The sequence below is a fragment of the Carettochelys insculpta genome, chromosome 5 (genome assembly GCF_033958435.1).
Source record: "Carettochelys insculpta isolate YL-2023 chromosome 5, ASM3395843v1, whole genome shotgun sequence".
NCBI lineage: Eukaryota > Metazoa > Chordata > Testudines > Carettochelyidae > Carettochelys > Carettochelys insculpta.
The window spans coordinates 107,877,673-107,889,109 of record NC_134141.1 but is presented as its reverse complement, the minus strand read 5'-3'; the positions used below and the strand labels follow the sequence as shown (position 1 = coordinate 107,889,109).

The following is an 11,437-nucleotide window of genomic DNA, read 5'->3' as shown; positions in this document are numbered from 1 at the left end:
TAAATATTAAATCTTGGTTGTTAGATGTTGCATATGATAATGCCTCTGCTGAGGTTGACTAAGCGATATGGGAGCATAGTTGCTGCTGGCACTAATGTTTTGTAAGAAAAACGGTTTAAGTAAATGTGAGCATTCACCTGGCCAAAACTAGTTATTTCCACAGAAAATGTACTAGACCATTCTTTGCCCTATATGAACTGCAAAAGGATTTTTAATATTTTATTCTGCAGAGGACAACAGACTCTGAAATCATTAGTAACAACAAAGGGGCAAAACAAGGATAACAACAAGGACAACAAAGCTGTAAGATATAGACAGAGGTAAACTTCTGGGCCAGTTAGAAACCATATGTTAGCGATGAACATATATTTTCTCTATGATGACATAAGCATATCATCCTCTACCAAGAAACATCAGTAGGAGTTGTAATTAAGCGAAAAATGGAAGTGTTCCAAATAATCATGCAATGATAGCATCATACAAAATTAAAAGTGACCCTCGCCCACAAAATAAATGTTTAAATATTAAATGCTAAAAAGTGAAATGGATTTGTTGCTAGCCCATACAGATTTCATTTTGATTCTTTTCCCTTACAAGAGAATAGGTGCATAGAGCCTGATCATACAAGACGCTGAGCACCACTGAGTCCCAGTGAAGTCAATGGGAGTTAAAGAGCCATAACTCCTTGTAAGAGCTCTTCGGCTTCTCACATGATCAAATCCATAAGAACCAGGACTAACCCATATGAAAACGTACAGAGCAGTAGTGGCCACTGTCTTCCATTCTGCATCCAGCACATGTAAGTTAATCATCTGCCTGACAGGCTGAGCATACAAAAATGGTAGTTTTCCAGGGCACCTGCACTGTGTACTGTACTCTTAGGTGGAGGCTGATCCTGTGCTAAGAGCACCTGAACCAGAAAATTAACATCACATTGTAGATGAACAACTTCAGAGGAAAGCTCAAAAAAACACCAAAGAAGAGAAAGAGCAGGATAAGAAATATTTGGGAAAACACAGAACCATATTTCACTGCACTCTCCTTCACTGTGAGTGTCAGCTTTGCTTTTCTCAGGAATGGGAGACAACAGGTAAAATGCTAGCTTTCTATAGAATACAAGCATAATGTCAGATGAAATGATATTGCTGGCCACAGCTCAGTTTCTGGTAACAGGAAAATAATCACACACACACACACACACACTCAATCTTTGCACATGAATCCTATAAACACATGTTGGCAGAAGTGGTACTCAATGCCACAATCAGTGTTTTTAAGATGGGCTTTTAGTTATGAAGAGCCATAGAAGGCATGAGAAAATAACTTATCTCCACACTTATCCAATTCAACGAACTCTGAGTATAGTAGAAATCTATTTGGAAATATGTTATATATGGGATATAGCCATGTAAATGTATTTTCCAAATACCTTTAAATACTCTTTTTACAAGTAAAGGTCGGTCTCCAGAAATCGAACCCTTTCCACCATCAAGACTGAATCCCAAACCAGCAGAGGTTTTCCATAGCTCAACAGAAATGACATCGCTGATAGCCACATCGGGACCTGTAACAGAATACGCACAGTATTTTGTTATAGACCTACAATTCTCTTTTTTTTTTTTTTTGCCACAGAGACAAAATGATCCAAAATCAATTTCTACTAAAACTGCAGCATTTTGTGTCTGTTTTTGTTAAAAGGCGCATGCACATCATGGAGTTGCACAGTCCACATTGGCATATGCAGTGCAATTACTCACCATATGTGGACAAATTCAGATTGCTTGTTTTCAAGACATTTTTGTGGGTGACACTGAGAAGACCCGCTGAACATTTGCCCATTAGGTTTTAGTAAAAAATTAATTTTGAAAAACCCAAGTATTAAAGAAAAGAACCACAAGAACAATGAGCTACAGTACTTCATAGTCTTCAATTTAGTATCTCTCATTTAAATTTAGGATGGAGAGTTTCTAAAGAGCAAGGCTGTCCAAACAATAATTTGATCAAAATTCAGCCTGTTTCTTTTTAAAAAGGGGAGGGAGTTGTTACATACGGAAATGTGAATTAGTGCTCTTGGGTTTCTCATCAACAGGTATGTCAGATCTCCACCTGTGTGTGTAGCTGTCTTCTAGCAGCTGTACCACAGAAGTTAAAAATCATAACGTTGCTCTGTCTAAGAGTAGCCTTTCCTTTGCTCATGTAGAAATCATATCCTGACTTTGGAATAAAGGTGTAGATGTGACACACCTTGATTTTAGTCAGACTTCTGTCACAGTCCCACCCGTTAGCCTCAAACTCAAATTAGAGAAATGTGATCTATATAAAATTGCTGTAAAGTGGTGTGTCACTAGTCAAAAAGCCATACTCAGGAGTGGCTACTGTCTAACTCATCAGAAGTATCTGGTTGTCTCCATAAGATTTTCATTAATAACTTAGATAACAGAATGAAGAATGTGATTTTGAAATTTGCAGATGGAACAAGGTCACAAGAACTTTAGGGGGCAGGACTAGAACTCAAAATGACCCTGGCAAATTGGAGAATTTGTTTGATTTTAACCAGATGAAACTTTAGAGACAAGTGCAAAGTACTACACTTAGATAGTTAATCAATAAAATGCACAACTACAGAATGGGGACCAGCAGGCTAGTCAATGGCACTGCTGAAAAGGATCAGAGGTTTAGAGAAGATCACAAACAGAACACAGGTCAATGATCTGACATGAGTGTAATATTCTGGGGTATAGGAGGAGCATTGTACATGGTCCATGGGAGGCGTCCCATTCTGCGTGACAGTGGGAGGCCTCATCTGGAGTACTCAGTCCAATTCTGAGGATCACTCTTTTAGTAAGATGTGATTACACTGGAGAGAGTCCAAAAGGGAGCAACAGAAGTGATAAAAGATGTAGAAGACCTGGCCCATAAGGGAAGGTTGGAAAAACAGGCATGTTTAGTCTTGAGAAAAAAAGTATTCGGCTTAATCTTAGAAGGTCAGATATTAGCAAAGCCTTTTGAACTCCACAGGGAGTTAATCTCTGGACTTGGTTATTCACAGTGGTTTTAGAATCCCCATCACTGAAGATTTGTTTAAGACCAGGGTACACGAACACCTGTCAGGGATGGGCAGGATTCACCTAGTCCTGCCTCAGCTCAGTGGGCTGGACATGATGATCACTCAAGGTCTCTTCCAGCACTATGTTTCTATGATTTATGATCGAGTCCCTGCCCCAGTGATTGTCAATTTTATCCAGCCATGGAATGATTGTGATTTAGTGTCAATTGTTGAATTCAAACAACTCTAACTCAGGCTTCTGAGAATGAGCTCTGCCTAATGGGAAAGGGCTTGTTGTTACGTATGGGTTCAGGTGAGTTTGTGCAGTTGCGCTACAGAGTGGACTTTAAGTAAGATCATGCTGCTCTCTAGTGGTTGCAGCCTGTCAGCTCAAGGGGCAGGACAATTTCTGGAGCAAAAAGTCAGAGGTTCTACAAGCTCAATCTCTCCAGTCCAGCACTCTCAGGACCTGCTGGTACTGAGTGAATTTGCCAAACCATGGGAGGTCACTACTGTCTTGCAGCATTACCAACACTTCCACTGCTCACTGCACTCTTAGACATTTAGGGGTAAATTACACCTAAATAACAGTACAGAATACTGACAACCAGGATGGATGGCTGTAAACAAACTTTTTAGGACCACAGGAAACTTGGCCACACCCATGATAAGCAGTCATTTGGCTAGCTAAAATCATGCCGGATTACAAGATGTTGCTGCATGAGAGTGTGCTGGACTCGAGAGGTTCAACCTGTATCTATCATGATACCTATTATGTCTATGTGGCCATAAAATTGTTACAGAAATGCCATTTTACCCAACACAGCATACAGCACCCTGCTATCTGTGTTCTGCAGAGACGACACCTTCGCATCAGTATGAAGTTTCCAATAGGCTGCATATCAAAATTCCATGGGCTCATTCCACTCGTAGAATACACTTTGACCAGCCCACATTAGCAATAAATACTTTGGGCCAGATCTTCATCTGGTGTAAATTTGCAGGGTTCCATTGAAAACAATGAGGCTACACCAATTTACAGAATGGAGGATCACATCTATCTATTTATAAAGCGTTTCCTATCTCTCTTACAGGTATTTGGATACTCTACCATGATTCATGGTAAGAACACTAGAACAGTAAGAAAAAAAAAAACAATTTGGAATAAAGGACCCTCAGCTAAAGCCTAGAGCTGACAAATTCAGAAGTGAGTTAGTGACTTTTCTGTGTCTCAGTTTCTTGGTGCACAACTTGATCTGAGCATCCAGTGCACCAGCAGCAGATAACCCTGGAAGGACACATTATCAGATCTCTTAGTGTTGACAGTTATTCATTATCACTGATGGGGTTCCTCATCTCCAGACTGGGTAGCAATGGAACCATTCAAGTGCAGTCCAGAAACACCAGAAATATTCCTGAACCAACAGAACATGATCAGAAAACTTCAGCTGACCAAAAAGGTAAAGTGTCCTAGTTAAAAATGCAGAAGTCATATTCATAAAATCTCAAATGCAGTCCAGATCATGTGTCTACCCTAAACATATTCATGCTGCTGCTGCTACCTACTGAAACTCTGAGTATGTCTATACTTACAGGTGGGTCGGAGTGCTGCAATCCATCTTCCAAGGATTGATTTTGCACGTGTAAAGATGCAGCAAAAATCGATCTCTCAGCGCTTGGCCATTGACCTTGGTACTCCCTGCTGATGTGTGGAGTAAGGGACATTGGTGCAAGCCTGAAGGTTCCTGATCTACACCACTGAATAAAGTCAATGCTGATACATCAGTTCCAGCTATGCTAATAGTGTGGCTAGAACTGCATATCTGGGATCAACTTTGATCCCTAGTGTTAACCAGGCTTAGAAGCAGTAAGACTAACTTCCCCAGTCTCGTCTTTGCAATGGATTGGGATTTGGCCAGATCTCTCTATTCACTGTAATATCAAAATATCTTTTGTGCATATTTTCATAGATACATCTTAAAAATTAAATTCTGCCATTTCATAAATCAATTCCACTCAGTGAATAATAAACTGTAGTTCTAGATTCAGTTTCTTTGTTTTTGCACTCACTTTCATTTTAAATGCCTTCAAATACATCATCCCCAACTTCTTCCTGGATTAGATAAGTGTAAATCAAGAATAGTTTAGTCTTTTGCCATAAGGTTGTGAATAGTAACAACAGTAATTCTAAACTGGAGTCCTGTTGGACTTGCTGCAATCTCCGCTGAAGTCAATGGAAAAATAGCCATAAACATCAGTGGGAAATGAATCAGGCCCTAACTATTCATCTATGTGTTTACCTATTTATGATGGCTTCTAAAAATTGCACTTGAGTTCCAAAGAGCACAAGTTAAAATTAGTTTTATTTGCTTTGTCAAATCACAGAAGACACACTTATAATCTGAAGCACATGGACATTTTCTCCAGGTCTGCACAGCAGTGAATTCTGTCCAACTATTCTTGGACTAAGACCATACCTGTTCCTATTTCCATGATAACATCTTTTCCAGGCACAGAATGTTTTCTGGTGGTAGCAGATCTTTCAAGTCCAGATGAAACCTTCTCTCTGTCTTTGTCTTTCTCGATGACAATGACTGCATATCTGTGCAGTCTTGCCTGATGCAGAGCATTCAGAACATCTCCATGGACTGAGCCCCTGAGAGACATGCCATTAATTGACAGAATGAGATCTCCCCGGTGAATAGTCCCTTCTTCAAATGCCACACCCTTTGAAAACACTCTGTGAACCTGAAAAAAAGATGATTATTTACTATTCCAATAGCATCATGAATACACACAGCACTATACAAAACAAATAAAGGTGGAGGTTCACCCCCAGGGACTTTACAAGCTAAGATCTTCATATTCCAGACACCATTAGAAACAATGTTTACTTTCAGGGCTTGTCCTCGCTCTGGGCTAAATTGGCGCTACTGCAATTGATGCAACAGCATTGATTTAACGGGTCTGGTGAAGATGCGATAAGCTGATGGGAGAACACTCTCCCGTCAACTTCAGTACTTCATCTCTATGAGAGGTGGAAGCTGTGTGGATGGGAAAGTGTCTCTCACCAACACAACACAGAATAGATTTTGCAATAAGTTCACCTCCCTTACTCCTCACATCTTGTGGTCCCTGAGAGCTTGATTTCAGGCTTCCCTACCAGGCAAGAGAAATAGAACCCCAGAAGATCGACTCTGAGCTGGGTGATATTCTGGGGTAGTGTAGACATGGCTTGTGTAACTTACTTCTACTTACCCTGCAGTGTAGACAAGGGCTCATGGAGGCTACACCAGTAAAGCTAGAGAACTATGACTGCCATTGTTATAGGGACTTGTAAGAACCCCATCTGGAATACCATGTACAATTCTATTCACCCATATTTAGGAAAGAGGAACTCAAATGGGAATAGGTTCAGAACAGAGCTACTAGGATGATCTGGGGAACGGTAGGCCTATTTTTTAAGAGAAGACTGCAAGTGCTTGGTTTGTTTTGCATAGCAAAACAAAGGCTGACAGAGAATTTGTCTATCCTCCATCAAGTATATCGGGGCTAAATTAATACTGGGGTGAGAAGAGCTATCAAAGCCCATAGACAATGACAGGACAAAAATAAATGGCTATAAACTGCACCATGAATAAATTTAGCCTGGAACCTAAAGAAGGATTCTAACCATCAAAGAAGCCTTCCAACTGGAACAGGGAGGCCAAGCAACCAAACTAATTTTAAGACAGAGCTTGATAAATTTATGAGTCAGATATGACAGGTCTCCTTACTATAGGAGAGGACTGGATGGATGACCCAGAGTCTCTTAGTCCTATGAGGAGTCCCAAGCACTATGCCAGGTTAAAGTGTCTGCAGGATTGGGCATAAAGTAGCAGCTAAACACATGGTAGATGGGCAGTAAGAAGTAGTGGCAGATGTAATAGCAACAGAGAGGGAGCCGTGCTAGTCTATATACAATCAAAACAAAAAGCAGCCAAGTAGCACTTAAAAGACTAGCAAAATAATTTATTAGGTGAGCTTTCGTGGGACAGACCCACTTCTTCAGACCATAGCCAGACCAGAACAGACTCAATATTTAAGGCACAGAGAACCAAAAACAGTAATCAAGGAGGACAAATCAGACAAAAATGATCAAGGTGAGCAAATCAGAGAGTGGAGGGGTTGGCGGGGGTGGGAGGAAGGTCAAGAATTAGATTAAGCCAAGTATGCAGACGAGCCCCTGTACTGACTCAGAAAATTCCCATCCCGGTTCAAACCACATGTTAATGTGCTGAATTTGAATATAAAACCCAGCTTGGCTGTTTCTCTTTGAATAGCAGTGCAAAATTTTTTTTTTCCAGTAACACGCATACTCTTAAGTCATTAATAGAATGGCCCATTCCGTTAAAATGTTGACTAACTGGTTTGTGGATCTGGAGCGTTTTGATGTCTGTTTTGTGCCCATCAACCCTTTGTCTAAGGCAGATGTAACTGTATTTTACATTGGCTGTTACCTGGTTGCACATGCAGCTTCAGGTGCCTATTGTTGATGTTTTGACTGTTCCTTTGTTGTATTTGCCATCACATTTTTAACAGCCTTTTTGGTTGGGCACATTATCTTTTTCTTGTAAATCTGAAAATTTCTAGAGGGCAGTTAGAGTGAGGAAAACTCAAGAGTAATTCCTTCACCTCCAGCAGAGTGGCACGTGATTTGCACTGGTGGAAGTGACAGAAGAAAATGGCCAGAGAGCAAGTCTGAGGTTTTTAAAGACTTGTTTACAAGGTGCAGAGGAGCTGTTAGCCCTATTCTAAGCTTCCGTCCTTTCAGAGCAATGCAACAGGGGTCATGCTGCAAATTTGTCAGTACAATTCTAAAAGCTTATCTCAAAGTACTTCACAGACTCTCTGGCACTTACAAGGGGTAGCTCAAATATTTTGGGCATCCCCCAGCTATGGATCCAATGCCCAGCTGCTCGTCCTCCTGACACAGTCCCCAGGAGGAGGCCCTGCTAATGAACCCTAGGTTTCAGAGGCTAACATTTCCAGGCAGTGGGAGAAGGCATTCCCACAGCAAGGAGCTAATTAACTGCAGCTGTATTTATGCTCAATATCTTGCAAGAGGGCTGTAGCTCTCACAGGGGACAAACTGAAGGAGGCCGTGCTGAACAAAACCCAGGCAGGAAAGCTCTGGGGAAATGCAGGAGCCCTGCATATGGAATGCTCTAATGCAGGAGTGCAGCTGGAGACATTGTCATGTTAGTGTCAATTTGGATTAAAACTAAACCTCCATAATACTACCCAACCTGACAGACATTTTTTGTGCTTAAAAGTGGATTCTTGGATGAATTTTTCTCTCATTATTGTTCAGCTGATGTGCTCCACAACTGGTCTCATCACCCCAGCAGAGCCTGCTCCTCCTCCTCCCCTCAAATCAATGTATGTTTTAATATGGACTTCAGTGAGAATGGAACCAAGCCTCAAATGAGGTACCTTTCCTATGACTTCTTCTGGGACCCAAGGACTGAGGCATGTCTTCCTCCTCTGCCTGCTCTCAGCATCTAATGGATTCATCCTCCTAAGTGTGGAATCTAAACCTGTCTCATGTCAGAGGGCTTACTGCGCAGCACTTGGGTCCTCCTGTTTTTCTCTTACTGGTTCTACTTTCTGATAGTTATTTTAGTTTTGTGCGATCACTTTTTTATTCCTGGATATCATTTAATGGCTGTTTCCTTGGTTACAAATGTCCCTATAAATAAAAACTAACTAGTTTTTCACTTGTTACCAGAAGAATTTTGTTCAGCAAAAATCCAGGTTTGCCTCAGTCTGAAATAGCTGTCAGGTTTACACAACATTGCATAACTGAACGTTGTAGGACAAAAGTTAAAGGCTGGAAACTGAAATCTACCTATGTAAGGTTACAGTTACCTGGATTTTGTGGGATTTATTTCTCTCTCAAGACTTTGATTCAGTTGAACTCAAAAGATGAATTACATATTTATTTAAGAAGCACTTTTAAACATAGCTTGAAACGTAATTGGCATCCATCTCCAGTAATAAAAAACATTGTGTTAACTTATTTTTCTCCTGGGCACTTCCTTGTTTGGTTTCGTGATAGCATGCAGCAGCCTCTCAATCACCAGTTTATGACTCTGACTGCCTTGCGGTGAAACCATCTAGGCAAACACTTTATTTAATTTCCACTTTGACTTGCAGTCAAGTTTGCTGAAAGAGATTTACAGGTATCACTTACTATGACAGATTTCTGCTCCAGATCAATCCCTCCAGCAACACTAAATCCCAGGCCAGCTCCTTCTTCTTTACTCAAGACTACGAAATAAGCATCTTCTGTGCTCTAACAAAATAATGGGGTGGGGGGGAGGAAAAGTCAAAGATCAAGACGAAAACCCACAATGGAGTAAAATTCCCAGCACACTCATGCTACTGCAACTTGAGTTTACAGTTTTAATAAGCTAATGTTGTTCTTGTGAAAAGAGTTAGACGGAAGTCCTGTCTTTATTTATGCAGTAGGTACAGCAAGAGCAGCAGCTGTGCAGACTAAAGCAAGACACTAAGGCGTACGTGTGGAGAGTCTTCCATCAAGCAGACAAAAAGCAGTCAAGTAGCACTTTAAAGACTAGCAAAATAGTTTATTAGGAGAACTTTTGTGGGACAGACCCACTTCTTCAGACCACAGCCAGACCAGAACAGCTCTGGCTATGGTCTGAAGAAGTGGGTCTGTCCCACGAAAGCTCACCTAATAAACTATTTTGCTAGTCTTTAAAGTGCTACTTGACTGCTTTTTGTTTTGATAGTGTAGAGACTAGCACGGCTTCCTCTCTGTTACTATTCAAGCAGACAAAGGTATAACAAGAACTGGTGGCTGAAAGCTGAAGCCACACAAATTCAGACTAGCAATAAGACACAAATTTAACTGTAAGGAAAATTAACCACTGGAACAACTTCAGCAGGGTTGTGAAGGGTGGTTCATAACTGGAAACAATTAACTCAGGATAGGAGGGATGTTGTTCTAAAAGACACACTCCAGCTCAAGCAGGAGTTAAGTCAGAAATGGCCTATGTCTTTTGAAGGCTGGAGGGTTAGAGTCCTAAGCTACCTCTATGCCAGAGAGTTTTGTTGACAAAACTCTCAGAACATCCACACTAAAAATTCATTCTGTTGACGGTAAATCCACAGAACGCAGCACTTTTGTCACAAGGCAGAACACCTTTCTTGACAGACTCAATTTACAAAAAAGCCACATGGACGGTCTTGGGGGGCCCTCTGTTGACAGACAGGGCTTCCACATCACTGGGCGGCCCTGTCTGCTGTGCTTCCTGTCGGCCGTTCTGTTGAGAGAGCAGCCAGGTGGGCCGGCCATACTCGGCCGCTCTGTCGAGAGAGTGGATCGCTTTTTCGATCTGCTTTGCTGTATGGCTGCAATCTGTCAACAGAAATTTTGTCAGAAGAGATCTTCAGACAGCAACTTCTTTCAGCAGATCGCTGTAGTGTACACATAGCCATAGAGTTTAAGGCCAGAAGGGACCACCAGAGCATTCAGTCTGACCTCTTCTATAGCGCAGGCCACCAGCACTGCCCTGCACCCACACACTAATCCAACAACCAAAAACAGACCCAAGTTTTACAGTCCAGGGGAGACTAGACTGTTACCATAGGCAAAAGACCATAATATGCCAGTGCCCAAGGCCCCTGCAATGGCAAGGAAGTGGTTAAGAAGCCTTGGTGCTACCTCAAAGCCCGGGCCCATCCCTTCCAATGCCCCCTCTACAGCTGTGGCTATCCCTGATACTTCAGAGGAAGCAGATTTACGAAAACAAAAACAAAACAGAACAAAAAACCCCACAGAAAATCTGGGGAAGTGACTCCTTCTTGACCTCTGCAGCTGAAGGTCAGACTCGAGGATCGCAGTGGGTCCCTCCTGGCCTTATAATTTTTTAATTTAAGTGTACGCCCCCACCAGAGGGAAGTTGGACTCTGTCAATGTTCTGGAGTTCGAGTTAGTGCACCTCGTAGGGAAGTGCTAAATTAAACTTACAGGGAGCCTCCGTCAGCACCAGTTCTCCTGCCCTCCATTAGGAGTAAGGGAAGCCGACAGGACAGTTTTTCCCGGTGACCTTCCACAACGTAGATGGTGGAAAAAAATCAATTTTGGATATATTGACTCCAGCTACACAATTCTCATAGATTTTAGATACAGAAATCCAGCTATTTTACCTCCTAGTGTAGACCTGGCCTAAAACAAAACCACATCATGTTAGTTCCTCCCTGAATGGATCACCTACAGCAATAGCTCATGTTCTGAATCTGTTTAACTCCTGGACACCCTATGAAGGCCACATCTACACTGCAATCCCTGGGTGTGACTCTCACTAGCTCATGACTGGGAGT

At 41.7% G+C, this 11,437-nt stretch overlaps 1 protein-coding gene across 3 annotated transcripts in view; it reads right to left on the bottom strand.

The window, feature by feature from the left end:
• LOC142013831 (PDZ domain-containing protein 2-like) overlaps positions 1 to 11,437 on the bottom strand; it is a 185,458-nt gene that overhangs the window by 6,460 nt on the left and 167,561 nt on the right. For all 3 annotated transcript variants that reach the window (XM_074995708.1, XM_074995709.1, XM_074995710.1), the window contains 3 exons: positions 9,282 to 9,383; positions 5,524 to 5,794; positions 1,430 to 1,564 (listed from right to left, as the gene is read on the bottom strand). In XM_074995708.1, the coding sequence (XP_074851809.1) occupies positions 1,430 to 1,564; positions 5,524 to 5,794; positions 9,282 to 9,383 (508 nt within the window). The remainder of the gene's footprint in view (positions 1 to 1,429; positions 1,565 to 5,523; positions 5,795 to 9,281; positions 9,384 to 11,437) is intronic.